General features: G+C 41.2%; 1 protein-coding gene across 3 annotated transcripts in view; it reads left to right on the top strand.

Annotated features, from left to right (window-relative positions):
- Positions 1-18,374, top strand: part of GRB2 (growth factor receptor bound protein 2) — a 157,280-nt gene extending 138,906 nt beyond the window's left edge. For 2 of the 3 annotated variants that reach the window (XM_053708973.1, XM_053708967.1), the window contains exons 3-6: positions 1,739-1,836; positions 1,977-2,099; positions 2,849-3,053; positions 15,009-18,374. In XM_053708973.1, the coding sequence (XP_053564948.1) occupies positions 1,739-1,836; positions 1,977-2,099; positions 2,849-3,053; positions 15,009-15,194 (612 nt within the window). In that variant the 3' untranslated portion in view covers positions 15,195-18,374. The remainder of the gene's footprint in view (positions 1-1,738; positions 1,837-1,976; positions 2,100-2,848; positions 3,054-15,008) is intronic. The other variant, XM_053708979.1, reaches the window with a different exon arrangement.
- The last annotated feature ends 690 nt before the right edge of the window (positions 18,375-19,064 follow it).

Genomic DNA, 19,064 nt, shown 5'->3' with positions numbered 1-19,064 from the left:
AATTGCAACCTTTCTGGCTTAAGATAGGGGAATTTATTAAATCTGTCAGCAATCAAAACGATGAGTATCAAATGCAACCCACAACAGCATTACTAAACTTACTCCCAAAATGCAAATGCAAGATACGTAGGAAATTAATACAATTAGCTCTAAATTCTGCTAAATCCCTAATAGCTACTAAATGGAAATCACAAGAAATCCCCACATATGAGGCCTGGGAGGGGTCAATGAATCATACAATCCAATTAGAAGAATATGGCTACTTTATAAGAAAAGATATGGAAATGTTTAACAATGTAAAGTTCTATTGGGAAACACGAATGCACGCACATTAACTACTATATATAAATTAGGAGCAAATTTATAGCAAATGGGAGGAGAGAGCCCGGTTAGAAATCTTACAGACATTGTATAAATCATTATATTCTTATATCGAGATGGACATGAGAATCTTCAGTGTTCGCATAGATGTGGTGACCGACTTTTGGTTTTATATTTCTTAGTAAGTTGTATAAGTTGTTTGATAACCTTCAAAAATACAATATAGGATGTTAAGCTCTTGTACAGCACAATTTGACATGCCTACATGTACTCATTTTGTTCTGAAATGTATCACAATGTATTGTCATAATTTCTTTCATCCAATAAAAATATAACTACAAAAAAAAAAATTGTATTCTCTATATGAATGATAAAATACAAAAATTGGGTTTCATATCCCTTTAAGGTACAGTAAACACCATCAGATTTTTATATAAAATGTTTAGTTATGCATAATGAAACTAGTTTGCAATATATATTCATGGTTTATTTAGCCCCTTTTTATGTCATTTAGCTCTGAAACGTTTGACATTTCTGATACTCAGAACTTAAAATGACCTGCTTACTTCTCAAGGCTAAATCTTCTACATATCTGTCCCTAATTGGCTTTAACTGATAACTGCAAAACAACGCATTTTATACTAACTTTATGACAGCGACTAGTCTTGTTGTCTGTGGATTAAAGCTCAGATTGGCTCCTCCAAATAAGGCAAATGGTGGGTGGAGTTTAGCAATTGAAAAATAATTTGCGGAAATAGGATTTGCTGTAAAAATGTTAACGGGACAAATTAGTGATTTGCTAACTCACTTGAAAACGATGCAACACAACGAAAGAGCTGACATGTATATATCACCTGAAAATCTCTATGTAAAAAAGGGAAGATATTTTATTTCCTCAGCTCACCAGAGTAAGTGCTCTGTAAACAGTTATACTTTATCTGCTGTCCAACTGCAAGTTGGAAAGTGGAAAAATAAAATAAAAAAAAGACAATCGGCATCAGCAGGGCTGAGGTCATGCATTGCTTTGATCTATTGAGATTTCACTGTAGTCTTGTGAAGTTTCATAGTAAACTTCCTCAAACTGAATAGGAAAATAACATGGTTGTGCCAGCATATGGCAGATGTGCAAGTCCTGGGACTACCATCCTGATTGGCTGCTTAAAGTCTCTTTAAAGTGGGATTTGAATACTTAGGAAAATTTGAGGTAAAATATCTTCCTTTTTACATAATTATTTGGGTGAGCACCACTTTAAAGTGCTTCAACGTTTGGGTATCATGTCCCTTTAAGACTTGGCTGATTATGTCTTACAATCTCAGTGTCTTGCAATTACAATGTGTTTACTGTCTTTACCTGTGCAAGTGACCTTGTTATGAAGTAGATGTGGACCATTGCTAAATGTCATTCATATTTTCATAGGTGTTGAACGAGGAATGTGACCAGAACTGGTACAAAGCTGAACTCAATGGCAAAGACGGATTTATTCCCAAAAACTACATTGAGATGAAGCCCCATCCGTGAGTACATATTTCATCCTAGACATAGCGCTGTCTGCTTCTCCTTCTCTTCCTCTTCATTTCCTCTTATCGCCCCTATTCTTTTTCTCCTTTTGCTTCTCCCATTCTCATATATACGTTTTGTCCGGGACTTCCCCCAGGTGGTTTTTTGGTAAGATTCCCCGCGCCAAAGCAGAAGAGATGCTCGGCAAACAAAGGCATGATGGTGCCTTTCTGATCCGGGAAAGTGAGAGTGCGCCGGGGGACTTCTCTTTATCAGTCAAGTAAGTGACAATTGTAACATGTTTAATTATGCAATATACTTTCATTGTTTACTTAGCTCCCTTTTCATATAATTTAGCGCTGATAATTGAGTGGTCTGCCAGTTCTGAGAACTGGAAGCATATGCCAAAGACTTCAGAAGCCATATTCAGCTACATATCTGTCTCTAATTGTCCTCAGCATAGGTGATCAGATAATGCCAAAAAAATATTGTTAACAAAATGACAGTGGCAAGTGTTCTCCACTACTGTAAGTCTGGATGGACAAAAACATTTGTAGCAAGCAAGGTGGTAAAATACTCAAAGTTGTCACGTTTTTTTCTAGCTTGTCAGTTTGACTACAGAAAAAGTTGTGTAATTCAGGGGGATTTGTCCATTTAACCACTTGTGCAGTTAAAAAATGTAATGCACGTCCTGCAATGCCTGTTTTTCCTGTAATTTCCAGCACTGCCACCCCTGATAAAAAAACGGTGTTCAACTTTTCTAATTGAGATAGGTTTGCAGTTTATGTAAGCTTTTCTATAGCAGTGCTCCGACTTCTGATTGCCTATGGTAAAGTGAACATTTGGTAGTGGTTTTATGTGGTTTATTCCTGAACTGCTTTTTATTTGCAAAGCACTGAGAGTTTTAAATTTTTCGACTACAAATCTTTTTCAGTGCAATGCTTAACAACTGACATATACTATTGGTATATGAAATAAAATGTCTGTGTGCTTTAAATCATACATTTTTCTCTTTTATATACTCGGCAGATTTGGTAATGATGTTCAGCATTTCAAAGTCTTGCGAGACGGTGCAGGAAAATACTTCCTATGGGTGGTGAAATTCAACTCTTTGAATGAACTGGTTGACTACCACCGGTCTACGTCTGTTTCCAGGAACCAGCAGATCTTCCTGCGTGACATCGAGCAGGTGCCACAGGTACACGGGGGAGACAGAGCCACAAGTGTGCCACAGGTATATAGAGGGGGCAAAAGGGACAGGAGAGCGAATGTGAGATCTGCTGACAGAAATAAGATTTATTCTTCTAATATATTACAAAAGCAAACATTAAAATTTCCTGTACAAAAATGAGGCCAGTTTTAAACTGACTTTTCCAGTACATGCCCTATTTATGAAATAAAAAAATTATTCCAGCCACCAAATACTATTTCTTCTGTTATGTGTGATCAGTCCACGGGTCATCATTACTTCTGGGATATTATCTGCTCCCCTACAGGAAGTGCAAGAGGATTCACCCAGCAGAGTTGCTATATAGCTCCTCCCCTCTACGTCACCTCCAGTCATTCTCTTGCACCCAAAGACTAGATAGGAGGTGTGAGAGGACTATGGTGATTATACTTAGTTTTTAGAACTTCAATCAAAAGTTTGTTATTTTACAATAGCACCGGAGCGTGTTATTACCTCTCTGGCAGAGTTTGAAGAAGAATCTACCAGAGTTTTTCTTATGATTTTAACCGGAGTAGTTAAGATCATATTGCTGTTTCTCGGCCATCTGAGGGAGGTAAAAACTTCAGATCAGGGGACAGCGGGCAGTTGAATCTGCATTGAGGTATGTAGCAGTTTTTATTTTCTGAATGGAATTGATGAAAAAATCCTGCCATACCGTTATAATGAACATGTATGTATACTCTACACTTTAGTATTCTGGGGATGGTATTTCACCGGAATTACTCTGTAAAAGTACATTAAACCTTTTATTAGGTATTTTTCATGTTAAACGTTTTTGCTGGAATGTAGAATCGTTTGCATTAATGAGGTACTGAGTGAATAAGTATTTGGGCATTATTTTTCCACTTGGCAGTTTGCTTGTGTTAATTATGACAGTTTCGTTTCTCTCTCACTGCTGTGTGTGAGAGGGAGGGGCCGTTTTTGGCGCTCTTTGCTGCGCATCAAAAATTTCCAGTCAGTTTTTCTGCATGATCCGGTTCATCTCTAACAGAACTCAGGGGTCTTCAAACTTCTTTGAAGGGAGGTAGATTCTCTCAGCAGAGCTGTGAGACTTATATAGTGACTGTGATTTAAAACGTTGCTCTGTAATTTTTATGTTTAAAATTTAATTAGTGTTATTTTACTAATGGGAACAAACCTTTGCTAAAAAGTTGTGTTGTTTGTTAAGAGTGATGCTATAACTGTTTTTCAGTTCATTATTTCAACTGTCATTTAATCGTTTAGTGCTTCTTGAGGCACAGTACGTTTTTATTAAATAAAATTGTAACCGAGTTGCATGTTTATTGCTAGTGTGTTAAACATGTCTGATTCAGAGGAAGATACCTGTGTCATTTGTTCCAATGCCAAGGTGGAGCCCAATAGAAATTTATGTACTAACTGTATTGATGCTACCTTAAATAAAAGCCAATCTGTACAAATTGAACAAATTTCACCAAACAGCGAGGGGAGAGTTATGCCGACTAACTCGCCTCACGTGTCAGTACCTGCATCTCCCGCCCGGGAGGTGCGTGATATTATGGCGCCTAGTACATCTGGGCAGCCATTACAGATAACATTACAAGATATGGCTACTGTTATGACTGAAGTTTTGGCTAAATTACCAGAACTAAGAGGCAAGCGTGATCACTCTGGGGTGAGAACAGAGTGCGCTGATAATTCTAGGGCCATGTCTGATACTGCGTCACAGCTTGCAGAGCATGAGGACGGAGAGCTTCATTCTGTAGGTGACGGTTCTGATCCAAACAGATTGGATTCAGATATTTCAAATTTTAAATTTAAATTGGAAAACCTCCGTGTATTACTAGGGGAGGTTTTAGCAGCTCTCAACGATTGTAACGCTGTTGCAATACCAGAGAAAATGTGTAGGTTGGATAAATACTTTGCGGTACCGGCGAGTACTGACGTTTTTCCTATACCTAAGAGATTAACTGAAATTGTTACTAAGGAGTGGGATAGACCCGGTGTGCCGTTCTCACCCCCTCCAATATTTAGAAAGATGTTTCCAATAGACGCCACCACACGGGACTTATGGCAAACGGTCCCTAAGGTGGAGGGAGCAGTTTCTACTTTAGCTAAGCGTACCACTATCCCGGTGGAGGATAGCTGTGCCTTTTCAGATCCTATGGATAAAAAATTAGAGGGTTACCTTAAGAAAATGTTTGTTCAACAAGGTTTTATATTACAACCCCTTGCATGCATCGCGCCGATCACGGCTGCGGCAGCATTTTGGATTGAGTCTCTGGAAGAGAACCTTAGTTCAGCTACGCTGGACGACATTACGGACAGGCTTAGAGTCCTTAAACTAGCTAATTCATTCATTTCGGAGGCCGTAGTACATTTAACCAAACTTACGGCTAAGAATTCAGGATTCGCCATTCAGGCACGCAGGGCGCTGTGGCTAAAATCCTGGTCGGCTGATGTAACTTCTAAGTCCAAATTACTTAAATATACCTTTCAAGGGGCAAACTTTATTTGGGCCCGGTTTGAAAGAAATTATTGCTGACATTACAGGAGGTAAGGGCCACGCTCTACCTCAAGACAAAGCCAAAGCTAAGGCTAGACAGTCTAATTTTCGTCCCTTTCGGAATTTCAAAGCAGGAGCAGCGCCAACTTCCACTGCACCAAAACAGGGAGGAGCTGTTGCTCGTTACAGACAAGGCTGGAAGCCTAACCAGTCCTGGAACAAGGGCAAGCAGGCCAGTAAACCTGCTGCTGCCCCAAAGACAGCATGAACCGAGGGCCCCCGATCCGGGACCGGATCTAGTGGGGGGCAGACTCTCTCTCTTCGCCCAGGCTTGGGCAAGAGATGTCCAGGATCCCTGGGCGCTAGAGATCATATCTCAGGGATACCTTCTAGACTTCAAATTCTCTCCCCCAAGAGGGAGATTTCATCTGTCAAGGTTGTCAACAAACCAAATAAAGAAGGACGCGTTTCTACGCTGTGTACAAGATCTATTATTAATGGGAGTGATCCATCCGGTTCCGCGGTCGGAACAAGGACAAGGGTTTTACTCAAACCTGTTTGTGGTTCCCAAAAAAGAGGGAACTTTCAGGCCAATCTTGGATTTAAAGATCCTAAACAAATTCCTAAGAGTTCCATCGTTCAAAATGGAAACTATTCGGACAATCTTACCCATGATCCAAGAGGGTCAGTACATGACCACAGTGGATTTAAAGGATGCTTACCTTCACATACCGATTCACAAAGATCATTACCGGTATCTAAGGTTTGCCTTCTTAAACAGGCATTACCAGTTTGTAGCCCTTCCATTCGGATTGGCTACGGCTCCAAGAATCTTTACAAAGGTTCTGGGTGCCCTTCTGGCGGTACTAAGACCGCGAGGAATTTCGGTAGCTCCGTACCTAGACGACATTCTGATACAAGCTTCAAGCTTTCAAACTGCCAAGTCTCATACAGAGTTAGTTCTGGCATTTCTAAGGTCGCATGGATGGAAAGTGAACGAAAAGAAGAGTTCTCTCTTTCCTCTCACAAGAGTTCCATTCTTGGGGACTCTTATAGATTCTGTAGAAATGAAGATTTATCTGACAGAAGACAGATTAACAAAGCTTCTACATGCATGCCGTGTCCTTCATTCCATTCAACTCCCGTCAGTAGCTCAATGCATGGAGGTGATCGGCTTAATGGTAGCAGCAATGGACATAGTTCCCTTTGCACGCCTACATCTCAGACCGCTGCAATTGTGCATGCTGAGTCAGTGGAATGGGGATTACTCAGATTTGTCCCCCACTCTGAATCTGGATCAAGAGACCAGAAACTCTCTTCTATGGTGGCTTTCTCGGCCACATCTGTCCAGGGGGATGCCGTTCAGCAGGCCGGACTGGACAATTGTAACAACAGACGCCAGCCTTCTAGGTTGGGGCGCTGTCTGGAATTCTCTGAAGGCTCAGGGACAATGGAGTCAGGAGGAAAGTCTCCTGCCAATAAACATTCTGGAATTGAGAGCAGTTCTCAATGCCCTTCTAGCTTGGCCCCAGTTAAAGACTCGGGGGTTCATCAGGTTTCAGTCGGACAACATCACGACTGTAGCTTACATCAACCATCAAGGAGGGACAAGAAGCTCCCTAGCAATGATAGAAGTATCAAAGATAATTCGCTGGGCAGAGTCTCACTCTTGCCACCTGTCAGCAATCCACATCCCGGGAGTGGAGAACTGGGAGGCGGATTTCTTGAGTCGCCAGACTCTTCATCCGGGGGAGTGGGAACTTCATCCGGAGGTCTTTGCCCAAATACTTCAACGTTGGGGCAAACCAGAGATAGATCTCATGGCGTCTCGCCAGAACGCCAAACTTCCTCGCTACGGATCCAGATCCAGGGATCCGGGAGCGGTTCTGATAGATGCTTTGACAGCACCTTGGAACTTCAGGATGGCTTATGTGTTTCCACCCTTCCCACTGCTTCCTCGATTGATTGCCAAAATCAAACAGGAGAGAGCATCAGTGATTCTAATAGCGCCTGCATGGCCGCGCAGGACTTGGTATGCAGATCTAGTGGACATGTCATCCTGTCCGCCTTGGTCTCTACCTCTAAGACAGGACCTTCTGATTCAGGGTCCATTCAAACATCAAAGTCTAACTTCTCTGAAGCTGACTGCTTGGAAATTGAACGCTTGATTTTATCAAAACGTGGTTTTTCTGAGTCGGTTATTGATACCCTGATACAGGCTAGGAAGCCTGTTACCAGAAAGATTTACCATAAAATATGGCGTAAATACCTATACTGGTGTGAATCCAAAGATTACTCCTGGAGTAAGGTTAGGATTCCTAGGATATTGTCTTTTCTACAAGAAGGTTTAGAAAAGGGTTTATCGGCTAGCTCATTAAAGGGACAGATCTCAGCTCTGTCCATCTTGTTACACAGGCGTCTGTCAGAAAATTCAGACATCCAGGCCTTTTGTCAGGCTTTAGCTAGGATCAAGCCTGTGTTTAAAACTGTTGCTCCGCCATGGAGTTTAAACTTAGTTCTTAACGTTTTACAGGGTGTTCCGTTTGAACCCCTTCATTCCATTGATATAAAGTTGTTATCTTGGAAAGTTCTATTTTTAATGGCTATTTCCTCGGCTCGAAGAGTCTCTGAGTTATCAGCCCTACATTGTGATTCTCCTTATCTGATCTTTCACTCAGACAAGGTAGTTCTGCGTACTAAACCTGGGTTCTTACCTAAGGTAGTCACTAACAGGAATATCAATCAAGAGATTGTTGTTCCATCCTTGTGTCCAAATCCTTCTTCAAAGAAGGAACGTCTTCTACACAATCTGGATGTAGTTCGTGCCCTCAAGTTCTACTTGCAGGCAACTAAAGATTTTCGCCAAACTTCTTCCCTGTTTGTCGTTTATTCTGGACAGAGGAGAGGTCAAAAAGCTTCTGCTACCTCTCTCTCTTTTTGGCTTCGTAGCATAATACGTTTAGCCTATGAGACTGCTGGACAGCAGCCTCCTGAAAGAATTACAGCTCATTCCACTAGAGCTGTGGCTTCCACTTGGGCCTTTAAGAATGAGGCCTCTGTTGAACAGATTTGCAAGGCTGCAACTTGGTCTTCGCTTCATACTTTTTCCAAATTTTACAAATTTGACACTTTTGCTTCTTCGGAGGCTATTTTTGGGAGAAAGGTTCTTCAGGCAGTGGTTCCTTCTGTATAATGAGCCTGCCTATCCCTCCCGTCATCCGTGTACTTTTGCTTTGGTATTGGTATCCCAGAAGTAATGATGACCCGTGGACTGATCACACATAACAGAAGAAAACATAATTTATGCTTACCTGATAAATTCCTTTCTTCTGTTGTGTGATCAGTCCACGGCCCGCCCTGTTTTTTAAGGCAGGTACATATTTTTTAAATTATAATTCAGTCACCACTACACCCTTGGTTTCTCCTTTCTCGTTGGTCTTTGGTCGAATGACTGGAGGTGACGTAGAGGGGAGGAGCTATATAGCAACTCTGCTGGGTGAATCCTCTTGCACTTCCTGTAGGGGAGCAGATAATATCCCAGAAGTAATGATGACCCGTGGACTGATCACACAACAGAAGAAAGGAATTTATCAGGTAAGCATAAATTATGTTTTTCTTAAAATACCTTTATTTCTCTTGTTAAGTGTATCCAGTCCACGGATCATCCATTACTTATGGAATATATTCTCCTTCCCAACAGGAAGCTGCAAGAGTCCACCCACAGCAAAGCTGCTATATAGCTCCTCCCCTAACTGCCATATTCAGTCATTCTCTTGCAAGCCTCAACATAGATAGCAGGTCGTGAGAGTCTGTGGTGCTTTCTACTTAGTTTATTCTTCAATCAAAAGTTTGTTATTTTTAAATGGCACCGGAGTGTGCTGTTTATCTCAGGCAGTATTTGGAAGAAGAATCTGCCTGCATTTTTCTATGATCTTATCAGACGTAACTAAGATCCATTTGCTGTTCTCACACATTCTGAGGAGTGAGGTACTTCAGAGGGGGAATGGCGTGCAGGTTTTCCTGCAGATAAGGTATGTGCAGTAAAATATTTTTCTAGGAATGGAATTGACTAAGAAAATACTGCTGATACCGAAGTAATGTAAGTAAAGCCTTAAATGCAGCGATAGCGACTGGTATCAGGCTTATTAATAGAGATACATACTCTTATAAAAATGTGTTTTAAAACGTTTGCTGGCATGTTTAATCGTTTTTTAACATATGTTTGGTGATAAAACTTATTGGGGCCTAAGTTTTTTCCACATGGCTGGCTTAAATTTTGCATAGAAACAGTTAACTGAAGCTTCCCACTGTTGGCTGTGGCAGTTTGTTGTGTCTGTTTTTAAAAACGTCTATGTTGTTTTTTTTTGTTTTTGTTTTTTTTTTATCTGTTTTTTGCATTAAGGGGTTAATCATCCATTTGCAAGTGGGTGCAATGCTCTGTTACCTTATTACATGTACTGTAAAAATTTCGTTTGTTTTACTGCCTTTTTTTCACTGTTTTTCAAATTTTGACAAAATTTGTTTCTCTTAAAGGCACAGTAACGTTTTATATATTTGCTTGTTAACTTGATTTAAAGTGTTTTCCAAGCTTACTAGTCTCATTATTAGTCTGTTCTAACATGTCTGACATAGAGGAAGCTCTGTGTTCATTATGTTTTAAAGCCATGGTGGAACCCCATCTTAGAATGTGTACCAGATGTACTGATTTCATGTTAAACAATAAAGATCATTTTTTGTCTTTAAAAACATTATCACCAGAGGATTCTGTCGTGGGGGTAGTTATGCCGACTAACTCTCCCCACGTGTCAGACCTTTTGACTCCCGCTTTAGGGACTCACGCTCAAATGGCGCCAAGTACATCAAGGGCACCCATAGCGTTTCTTTTACCAGGGGATTCTGTCGAGGGGAAAGTTATGCCGACTAACTCTCCCCACGTGTCAGACCCTTCGACTCCCGCTTCAGGGACTCACGCTCAAATGGCGCCAAATACATCAAGGGCGCCCATAGCGTTTATTTTACAAGACATGGCAAAGGTGGTGAATAATATTCTGGCAGCAGTATTAGTCAGACTACCTGAAATTAAAGGAAAGCAGTTAGCTTTGGGGGTAGATACAGAGCATACAGACGCTTTAAGAACCATGTATGATACTACCTCACAATATGCTTAGTCTGTGGGTGATTTTTTTTTTATTTTTTATTTTTTTTTTGACTCAGGGAAGATGATTTAACCTGATTCTGATATTTCTACATTTAAAATTTATGCTTGAGAACCTCCACTTGTTGCTCAGGGAGGCTTTGGCAGCTCTGAATGAATGTGTACAATCGCAGGGCCAGAGAAATTCTATAGACTGGATAAATAATATGCAGTGCCGGTGTGTACTGATGTTTTTCCAATACCTAAAGAGGTTTACTAAAAAATTTTTAATAAGGAATGGGATAGACCAGGTGTGCCGTTCTCTTCCCCTCCTATTTTTTAGAAGAATGTTTTCTAATAGTTACCACCACACAGGACTTCTGGCAGACAGTTCCTAAGGTGGAGAGAAGAGTTTCTACTCTAGCTAAGCGTACCACTACCTCTGACGAGGACAGTTGTGCTTTTTAGATCCAATGGATAAAAAATGTTTATTCAACAGGGTTTTATCCTGCAGCCCCTTGCATACATTGCTTCTGTCACTGCTGCTGCGGCGTTCTGGGTTGAGTCTCTTGATGAGGCTTTACAGTTAAGCGACTCCATTGGATGAATATATTTGACAAGCTTATGCTAACCAATTCCTTTGTTTTCTGATGCCTTGTTCATTTCACTAGACTAACGGCTAAGAATTCTGTTTTTTACTATACTGGCGCGCAGAGCGCTATGGCTTATATCATGGTCAGCTGTCGTGACTTTAATAAATAAGCTACTTAACTTCCCTTCAAGGGGCAGACCCTATTCGGGCCTGGTTTGAAGGAGATTATTGCTTATATCACTGGAGGAAAAGGTCATGCCCTTCCTCAGGATAGATCTAAATCAAGGGCAAAAAAAAAAAAAAGTAATTTTCGTACCTTTTAAAAACTTCAGGGCAGGTGTGGCATCCTCTTCCTCTAAGGCAAAACAAGAGGGAATTTTTGCTCAGTCCAAGGCGGTCTGGAGACAATCGGACCTGGAACAAAGATAAGCAGGCCAAGGAGCCTGCTGCTGCCTCTAAGGCAGCATGAAGGAACGGACCCCTATCCGGTAACGGATCCTATAGGGGGCAGACTTTCATTCTTCGCCCAGGCGTGGGCAAGAGATGCCCAGGATCCCTAGGCATTGGAATTTATATCCCAGAGATATCTTCTGGATTTCAAAGATTCCCCCCCAAAAAAAGGGGAGATTTCGCCTTTCACAATTATCTGCAAACCAGATAAAGAAGGAGGCATTCTTACATTGTGTACGAGATCCATCCAGTTCCAAGAGAGGAACAGGGACAGAGTTTTTACTCAAATCTGTTTGTGGTTCCCAAGGAGAGGGAACCTTCAGACCTATTTTGGATCTAAAGATCTTAAACAAATTCCTCAGAATTCCGTCATTTAAGATGGAAACTATTCGTACCATCTTAACTATGATCCAGGAGAGTCAATAGAGGACTACAATGGATTTGAAGGATGCTTATCCTTACATTGTGATGCATAAAGATCACCATCGTTTTTCAGGTTTGCCTTTCTAGACAGGCATTACCAGTTTGTAGCTCTTTCCTTTGGGATATCTACAGCCCCAAGAATCTTTATGGAGGTTCTGGGGTCGCTTTGGCGGTCCTTAGACCGCGGGGCATAGAAGTGGCCCCTTATTTAGACGACATCCTGATACAGGCGTCAAACATCCAAATTGCCCAGTCTCATACGGACGTAGTACTGGCATTTCTGAGATCACATGGGTGGAAAGTGAACAAGGAAAGAGTTCTCTATCCCCAATCTCAAGGGTTTCCCTCCTAGGGACTCTGATAGATTCTGTAGAAATGAAAATTTACCTGACGGAGTCCAGGTTGTCAAAGTTTCTAAATTTCTGCCGTGTTTTTTCATCCCATCCGCGCCCTTCGGTGGCTCAGTACATGAATGAAATTGGCTTAATGGTAGCGGCAAGGGACATAGTACCGTTTGCACGTCTACATTTCAGACCGCTGCAACTATGCATGCTCAGTCAGAGGAACGGGGATTACACAGATTTGTCCCCCTGTTAAACCTGGACCAAGAGACCAGAGATTCTCTTCTCTGGTGACTATGTCGGGTCCATCTGTCCAAGGGTATGACCTTCCGCAGGTCAGATGGGACAAAGGCTCAGGGATAGTGGACTTAGGAGGAGACCCTCCTTCTAATAAATATTCTGGAACTGGGAGTGATATTCCATGCTCTTCAGACTTGGCCTCAGTTAGCAACTCTGAGGTACATCATACTCAGTCGGACAATATACACGACTGTGGCTTACATCAGCGATCAAGGGGGAACAGAAGTTCCCTAGCGATGTTAGAAGTCTTACAATAATTCACTGGACAGAGACTCACTCTTGTCTATCAGCTATCCATATCCCAGGTGTTGAGAACTGGGAGGTGGATTTTCTAAGTCGTCAGACTTTTCTTCCGGGGGAGTGGGATTTCCTCCGGAGGTCAAGACCAAGCAGGAGAGGGCTTTGGTGTTTTTGACAGCGCCTGCGTAGCCACGCAGGACCTGGTATGCAGATCTGGTGGACATGTCATCCTTTCCATCACGGTCTCTGCTTCTGAGACAGGTCCCTCTACCTCAGGGTCCTTTCAACCATCTAAATAGAATCAATCTGAGATGGACTGCCTGGAGACTGAACGCTTGATGTTATCAAAGCATGGCTTCTCCGAGTCAGTCATTGATACCTTAATACAGACATGAAAGCCTGTCTCTAGGAAAATTGAACATAGATATGGTGTAAATATCTGATTGTTATGAATCCAAGGGTTACTCATGGAGTAAAGTCTGGATTCCCAGGATATTATCTTTTCTCCAAGATGTTTTTGAGAAAAGGGTTGTCAGCTAATTCCTTAAAAGGGGACAGATTTTTACTCTGTCTATTTTTTTGCACAAGCGTCTGGCAGGTATTCTAGACGTTCAGGCATTTGGTCAGGCTTTGGTTAGATCCAAGCCTGTGTTTAAAACTGTTGCTCCGCCATGGAGCTTAAACCTGATTCTTAAGGTTCTTCAAGAAGTTCCGTTTGAACCTTTTTTGTTCCATAGATATCAATCTTTATCTTGGAAAGTTCCTTTTGGGTAGCTAATTCCTCGACTCGTAGAGTCTCCAAGTTATCTGTGTTACAATGTGATTCTCCTTATCTGGTCCTTCGTACGGATAAGGTAGTCCTGCGTACCAACCTGGGTTTTTTCCTAAGGTGGTATCTAACAAGTACATCACTCAAGAGATAGTTGTTCCATGCTTGTATCCTAATCCTTCCTCAAAGAAGGAACGTCTATTACACAATATTGGACGTGGTTTGTGCTTTAAAGTTTTACTTACAAGCTACTACAGTTTTCATCAAACGTTCACCTTGTTTGTTGTCTATTCTGGACAGAGGAGAGGTCAAAAGACTTCAGCAGCCTCTCTGTCTTTTTGGTTAAAAAGCATAATTCATTTAGCTTATGAGACTGCTGGACAGCAGCCTCCTGAAGGGATTACAGCTCATTCTACTAGAGCTGTGGTTTTCACTTGGGCCTTTTTTAAATGTGGCTTCTGTTGAACAGATTTACAAGACGGAGTCTTGGTTTGCGCTTCATACTTTTCAAATTTAACAAATTTGATACCTTGCTTCTTCGGAGGCTATTTTTGGGAGAAAGGGTTTTTTACAGGCAGTGGTAACTTCCGTTTAAGTACCTGCCTTGTCCCTCCCATCATCCGTGTACTTTAGCTTTGGTATTGGTATTCCATAAGTAATGGATGATCCGTGGACTGGATACACTTAACAAGAGAAAACATAATTTATGCTTACCTGATAAATTTGTTTCTCTTGTAGTGTATCCAGTCCACGGCCCGCCCTGTCACTTTAAGGCAGGTAATTTTTTCATTTGAACTACAGTCACCACTGCACCCTATGGTTTTTCCTTTCTCTGCATGTTTTCGGTCGAATGACTGAATATGGCAGTTAGGGGAGGAGCTATATAGCAGCTTTGCTGTGGGTGGACTCTTGCAGCTTCCTGTTGGGAAGGAGAATATATTCCATAAGTAATGGATGATCCGTGGACTGGATACACTACAAGAGAAACAAATTTATCAGGTAAGCATAAATTATGTTTCTCTCATTTGTGGGTCCCAATAAATTACAACATTTCAGGCCAACAATAGGCCCTTAGTCATGTATCATCCCAGTAAATGCCATTAGTTGCAGGCCTTGCATATCTGCATTATCACAATTATAAAAGTATATTGCGTGAGTGTAGTTCAGATTTCTGTGTCTGTGGCACAGTTGGTGAACAGAGTATAAAAGATTACAAACCTCAGACTTCTGATATTTTCCTCCTGCCAGCAACCCACGTATGTGCAAGCTTTGTTCGACTTCGACCCCCAGGAAGACGGGGAGCTTGGATTCCGACGAGGAGACTTCATTCAAGTGGTGGACAACTCTGATCCCAACTGGTGGAAAGGAACTTGCCATGGACAGACAGGCATGTTCCCACGCAATTACGTGACACCCGTCAACCGCAACCTGTAACCGGAGCCTGCACAGAACCGGCAGCCAGGGAGGAGCACAGCAGACTTATCTGAGGGGGGAGCACAGACTGGATGATATGGGAGAGGCATGGACTGGGTGACTCTGGGGTGGAAGGGCAGGCTGAAGATTAATTGCATAGACTGACCCAGGGAATAATGAACAGACTTTACTGACCATAGAGTGCCTGGACAGACTGATTTGACATGAATACATCAATGTATTTATTGACCCACTTGGGGTGGGAGGTGGGTGCGGGAAAAACTTACTGACCATAGAAAGAGCATGACTGAACTTCAGGAGGTAGGTAGACTGACCAGGAATGAATAGTGCTATAGGCCAAGTGCCCCGACACATGGATTAACCTAAAGGAGATGGTCAAAGATTGGGGTGCTCTTGGACGGACTAGAAATAACTGGCAGTGAATGAGTGTGCAGAATGGCACTCAACACTCAAATATACACTCTGACGCTCTCAGATCCCTGACCAGAAGTGGCCACCTCAGTTGTCTTGCTGTGCTTTGTCCGTTTGCTTCTCAGAGCATCTTTACTAGGGGTTAACCCCTTGGATCAGTATGGAACTTTTATTTGGGGTAGGGGAAGGGAGGGGGGAGGCTCAGAGTCGTACAGGCTCGCAGGGAGGGAAGGAATCATGGATGTTTGATTTATAATGCCAAAACTTAACTTTAAATTAAAAACAAAAAAAGAGACTTTTTGTTAAATTAACAAATTCCCTTTTGCTGCTGCTTTTTTTTTTTTTTTTTTCTCTTCACTTTTCCTCTTTCATGCATGTGTGTTAGTAAAGCACTGACTACAACACACGCCTGTATAATAAAGCGAACAGAATACAGAGCTGACATTTTCCATTCATTTTCTCTCTCTATGCAATTCACAGCATTCTGTTGTCTTTGAGGAAACAGAATATGAGCAGGTCCTCTGACAAATGTAGGCAGCCCGGGGTGGGTTTACTGTTCTTGATCTGTGTGGGGGTTCAGGGCTGGGTGCAAAGCAGCTGGCATGCTTTGTGTGTCTGATTTATCTTTCTGCCTGACCTGCAGCAGGCGGCCATTTACATAATTACCTCTATGATGCAGAAGGAGGGGGGTTATGACAAGCCGGAGTAACTGGCCCCTAAAGGGTTAATCAGCAGGGCTCTGGTCGAGAAGAGGGGAACTGCCATGCGGTGCGGAGTTCTGTCAGTCTCCCTTCTAACAAATTGGCTGGCACTTCTTCCTCTCTGCTCACCGCTTCCTTCTGTTTTTATGTAAATAGGATGATGTGAGGAGGAAGGGCAACTGTTAACCCTTAGCATACTAGAGTAGCTAAAATCAGGCATGCTGGAAATATATTTTCAAAAATGAGGGCTGAGGTTTATAAGGGACATTAAATTCAAAATGACGTTTTCCATGAAATGTTTCATTATGCGCTGTTAAAATCTGCAATGTACTTTACTTTGTTTACTTTTATTGTAAAAAAAAAAAAGTCCTTTTTCGCTACTTCTCCCAGAGAGGGGGTTTTCCATTACTGACCCTGTAAAATGCTACAAAGTAATTGCATGATCCGCATAGGTGCTCATTTATATATGTCCTTGGGCCGCAAAACAATGGAAATGATGCTAATGAAATGACAGTTTTGTATGCAGCACTTAATTGCTGATATATTTACATCAGGGGTGTCAAACTGGCGGCCCGCGGGCCTCATGCGGCCCTTAACCTAATTTTGTGTGGCCCACACCACCCTCCATGAAAAATAATAATTATAATATGCTTATTACTTAAAGAGCGAGTGCACTTACTGTTAGGGATGCGCATACTTTAAAACCCCTCAGTCTTTAACGAGTAATATTGTTATTAAAAAGAAAAAGGCAAATACAAACACATATAAGTTCATAATGATTTATTTGACACATTTATATAGGTATTCTTTACTATGGCAGCACTAATTTCACGCATCATTTTTGTCTATTCCTTTCCATAATTTTCTCTTTAACTAAAATCCCATACTTTATATTTAATAAATATATATTTTATATGTATTTATTTTATATTATATACAACAGGTATATGTCTATGACTATTTAAACAGTTGGTCCTATGCCGACAGCACTGTGATCCACCATTTATAATGCAGAAGAAATGTTATACTATGCACATGCGTATGCTAAACTGTGAGTGTGCCCTGAACAGGGCTGCTATAGAAAAAATAGCACAGACTCTGTGGGAGAGCAACCCGATAGTGTGCGTGTGCGTCACCTTCTTAAAAGCATTAGAGTGCTTTTTATTGAGCCAGAGTAAGTTAATTAGGAGTTACAGAACACAATCTTTTGAAGTGTATACTGTTATAGCAAATGCCACTGCTTTGTTTAGCAATGACAAGATATGTAGGTAGTGTACGGCCCACGTGAGTTGTACTTGTATGGAAAATGGCCCGCTACGCAAATGAGTTTGACACCCCTGATTTACATGTATAAAAATGTCTTTAATGTCCCTTTAATAGACAGTTTTTTTCTAGAGACAAATTAATCATTCACACCTTCCCACTTGGGGAGTTATGATTTACTCATTATGGTAATAAATTCTGTACAGCAGATGGTTTACAGTTAGTGTTTTAATTTTTAGCTTTTTTATATATATATTTAATCCTTTCTACAATGTATTAAAGGCAGTAAACATTAATTAAAGGGATATTGTAGTGTAAAAGTGCACTGCTCGCTGTCATACTCTGCTTACAGGGTCAGTAAACACCTTGAGATTTTTAGATAAAATGTTTAGTTAGGCATAATGAAACTACTGTGCAATATATTTTCATTATTTATTTTGACCCCGTTTTGTGTAATTTAGCTCTGCAAATTGAGTCATTTCTAATATTCAGAAATTGAAATCCACCTGCTGACCTCTCAAGGCTAACCCTGCTACACAACTGTCCCTAACTGTCTTTAACTGATAGCAGCTGTAAATAAATGCATTGTATACTAACTTTATGACTGTGACTAGTCTTGTTGTCTGCCGACTAAAGACCACATATGCTACTGCAAAAAAGGCAAATGGTGGCTGGTGTTTGGCTATTAAAAAATATAACTGTAGTAAAATGGATGTAAATTATAAAAAACATGTTAAAGGACCACTCAGTGTAGTAGAATTGCATAATAAACAAGTGCATAATAAAAATACTGATTTAACACCTACTCTGAATTTCATATAAGCAGTAGTTTTTTTTCTGACAAATAAAAAATGTTCTCCAATTTTCCGGCCCCCTTGTCATGTGACAGACATCAGCCAATCACTCACTAGTATAGTATACCCTGTTAGCTTGTGCACATGCTCAGTAGGATTACTGCTGCTGCTCTTTCTGAATCAAACAAGTTTATTTTGACTTGAGTGTCCTTTTAAGACTTGGCTGATATGTTCTATAAGAACACAACAAAAATGTCTTGTAATTACAAGGTGTTTACTGTCCCTTTAACCCCCCGCAGCCGCAAAAAGGTTAAGCACATAAAGCCCTGCCCATAAGCTGAGCCAGTCTTGAGCAAGTGACTGATGAGTTAATTGTCAGAGGCAATCACACAACCCTGCCAATTACTGTGTTCAGCTTAGGGGTTACCATGCTTACTGCTCTCAGTGGGACTTTTTCTATGTGTTTAACCCATATGTTTGGGTAAACACACTCCGTTCCACAGCAAGTAGTGCAAAAAGGATGTTCTCTAACAAATGAAAGCATGTCATTGTTACACTGCATTGTCTCTTTAAATCCATCTTGTGCTCTTCCTTAGACCTGTATTACGATAATGAATTACAGGCAGCCAAGGGGTTAATAGTCATTCAGGAGCCCTCTGATTTACTGTTACAACTTCAGCCTCGCTTACAAGATCTCTTCA

The sequence above is a fragment of the Bombina bombina genome, chromosome 1 (assembly GCF_027579735.1).
Source record: "Bombina bombina isolate aBomBom1 chromosome 1, aBomBom1.pri, whole genome shotgun sequence".
NCBI lineage: Eukaryota > Metazoa > Chordata > Amphibia > Anura > Bombinatoridae > Bombina > Bombina bombina.
Note: the sequence above shows the minus strand (reverse complement) of the source record. Positions and strands in the feature narration are given on the sequence as shown.